Source organism: Aspergillus heteromorphus (assembly GCF_003184545.1).
Source record: "Aspergillus heteromorphus CBS 117.55 chromosome Unknown BO70scaffold_138, whole genome shotgun sequence".
NCBI classification, from domain to species: domain Eukaryota; kingdom Fungi; phylum Ascomycota; class Eurotiomycetes; order Eurotiales; family Aspergillaceae; genus Aspergillus; species Aspergillus heteromorphus.
The window spans coordinates 2,501-4,731 of record NW_020290543.1 but is presented as its reverse complement, the minus strand read 5'-3'; the positions used below and the strand labels follow the sequence as shown (position 1 = coordinate 4,731).

General features: G+C 63.3%; 1 protein-coding gene across 1 annotated transcript, besides 3 other annotated features; it reads left to right on the top strand.

Annotated features, from left to right (window-relative positions):
* Positions 1-42: 42 nt before the first annotated feature.
* Positions 43-136: a sequence feature (Protein overlapping with rRNA (BO70DRAFT_260623, PWY62258.1) was converted to a misc_feature.).
* Positions 137-213: 77 nt separating this feature from the next.
* Positions 214-436: a sequence feature (Protein overlapping with rRNA (BO70DRAFT_260623, PWY62258.1) was converted to a misc_feature.).
* A 60-nt stretch (positions 437-496) lies between these two features.
* Positions 497-590: a sequence feature (Protein overlapping with rRNA (BO70DRAFT_260623, PWY62258.1) was converted to a misc_feature.).
* A 342-nt stretch (positions 591-932) lies between these two features.
* Positions 933-1,202, top strand: BO70DRAFT_367215 (uncharacterized protein; the record flags this gene model as incomplete). Its single annotated transcript, XM_025544538.1, has 2 exons — positions 933-1,022; positions 1,061-1,202. Coding segments are annotated over 2 exons (162 nt in total), but the record flags the coding sequence as incomplete, so codon positions are not given.
* Between the last annotated feature and the right edge of the window lie 1,029 nt (positions 1,203-2,231).

The following is a 2,231-nucleotide window of genomic DNA, read 5'->3' as shown; positions in this document are numbered from 1 at the left end:
ACAGGGATAACTGGCTTGTGCAGCCAAGCGTTCATAGCGACGTTGCTTTTTGATCCTTCGATGTCGGCTCTTCCTATCATACCGAAGCAGAATTCGGTAAGCGTTGGATTGTTCACCCACTAATAGGGAACGTGAGCTGGGTTTAGACCGTCGTGAGACAGGTTAGTTTACCCTACTGATGAAGGTCGCCGCAACGGTAATTCAATTTAGTACGAGAGGAACCGTTGATTCAGATAATTGGTTTTTGCGGCTGTCTGACCAGGCAGTGCCGCGACGCTACCATCTGCCGGATAATGGCTGAACGCCTCTAAGTCAGAATCCGTGCCGGAACGCGGCGATGTTGCCCCGCACGTCGTAGTTGGATACGAATAGGCCTTCGGGCCATGCACCTCAGCAGGCTGGCGACGGCCCCCCGGGAGAAACCCCTGGGGGCTGGCTGGCGAATTGCAATGTCACCTCGCGCGGGGATGAATCCTCTGCATACGACTGAAGTGACCAAGCGGGTCGTGTAAGCGGTCAAGTAGCCTTGTTGCTACGAGTCGCTGAGCGTCAGCCCGATCCTTGGCTAGATTTGTTGTGTTTACACACCACCCCCACTGACGAGCCCGGCAGCGCCGGGCGGTTGGAGGGGGCCTTGGGATGGGACCCGGGTTCTTACCCGGGTCGCTCCTGCCTTCCCACGTCCAGTGGGATTGGCCAGTTGGACGCGGTACTTTGCCAGGCCCGGGTAGGGGGCGAGGCCGGGTGGCCCACGTGGGTACGGCAGTCCCACGTCGAGTGAGACTGGCCAGTTGGACACGGTACTTTGCGCCTGAGGGGCGGGCGGAACGATCGCGAATCTCGCCAAGTCCAGCTATGGCCCGGGTAGGGGCGAACCTGGGTGGCCCACTTTGTATGGCAAAAGGGACCGACGCACGGATCACCCCATAGTAAACCACCCCCCCCAGATTCACTTTCTGCCCATGGAACGTTTGCACGCGTGTCGATGGGCCGAAGGTGGCCGGACGACCCCTAGGGCAGGGGTGGCCGGGGGACTGGCGCTCACCGCGGGGGCACGCAGGCGCCCCGTGGCCCTCCGGGACCTACCGGGGGGGAGCGCCAGCCCGCAGCGCCGGCCACGGGCACATACTGACGAAGTGGATTCACCAGTTAGCCGGGAAACATGAAAGATGCGAGGTCCCGCGGGGAGGAACGGGCCCTCCGGGGTGTAGCGGCGGGGCGGGGGCAGGGGAGAGCGCTGGGGCGCGGGGTGGAAGGAGCAGCCCAGGGGACGGAAGGGAGGAGGAGCAGGTCGGCATGATCTGTTCCTCTTTTTTTTTGATGCCGTGCTGTGGTCACGTGACCCGGTCCCGAACGGGGAGGGGGCACGGGGGGTGGTCCCTGTACTGCGGTGGGGATGCGTAGGGGCGTGGGTGGCCCACGCGCGCCTGGGCTCGGGGCCAGGGGGGGGGGCGACGCGGTGCAGGGAAGGGCGGGACGACAGTAGATCTCCGTGCAGACCAAGTGTGTGCACCACCCTCCATATATATATATGTCCGCCCACGACCACCGGGATGCCACCATATAGATTTTCGCCTGGGGACCCCCTCTCTCCCGGCGGGACGGCGCCGTCGACCGACCAGCGTGGGCGGGCAGGTTAGTATCAAGCAGGGAGGTTGGTCGGAACGCGCAGGGGGGGCAGGTAGGATCGAGCAGAGGATGGCGGATGGGGTGGTGTGGGTTGGGTGGTCGAGGTGGTGGGCGGAACGATCGCGAATTTCGCTAAGTCCAGCTATGGCCCGGGTAGGGGGCGAACCTGGGTGGCCCACTTTGTATGGGAAAACGGCATGACGCACGGACCACCCCATAGTAAACCACCCCCCCCAGATTCACTTTCTGCCCACGGAACGTTTGCACGCGTGTCAATGGGCCAAAGGTAGCCGGTGGTACTATGTGGAAGGCAGAAGTCAGCTCACAGCTGGCAGAAGCCTGATCGCATTTCTTCCATGTCAGGTAGGCTGTCTTTCTGTGACTGGTAGCGCCTAGGCCCTTTCAGTAGGGCCTCGCTTCAGGAACGGGGGCGCCCGCCCATCCCAGCCCGTGGTCTTCCTCTGCGCCGCCGGTGTTTCTCCTGAGTCCAGGGGTGCACCGGCTTAAACACGCCCGGGGGTGCCCGTTGCTGCTGGGATGTCCGAAGCCCGGGGGCCGTTCGCGGTCGCCGGCACCGATGGGGTCTGTGGATCGTTGGCCGC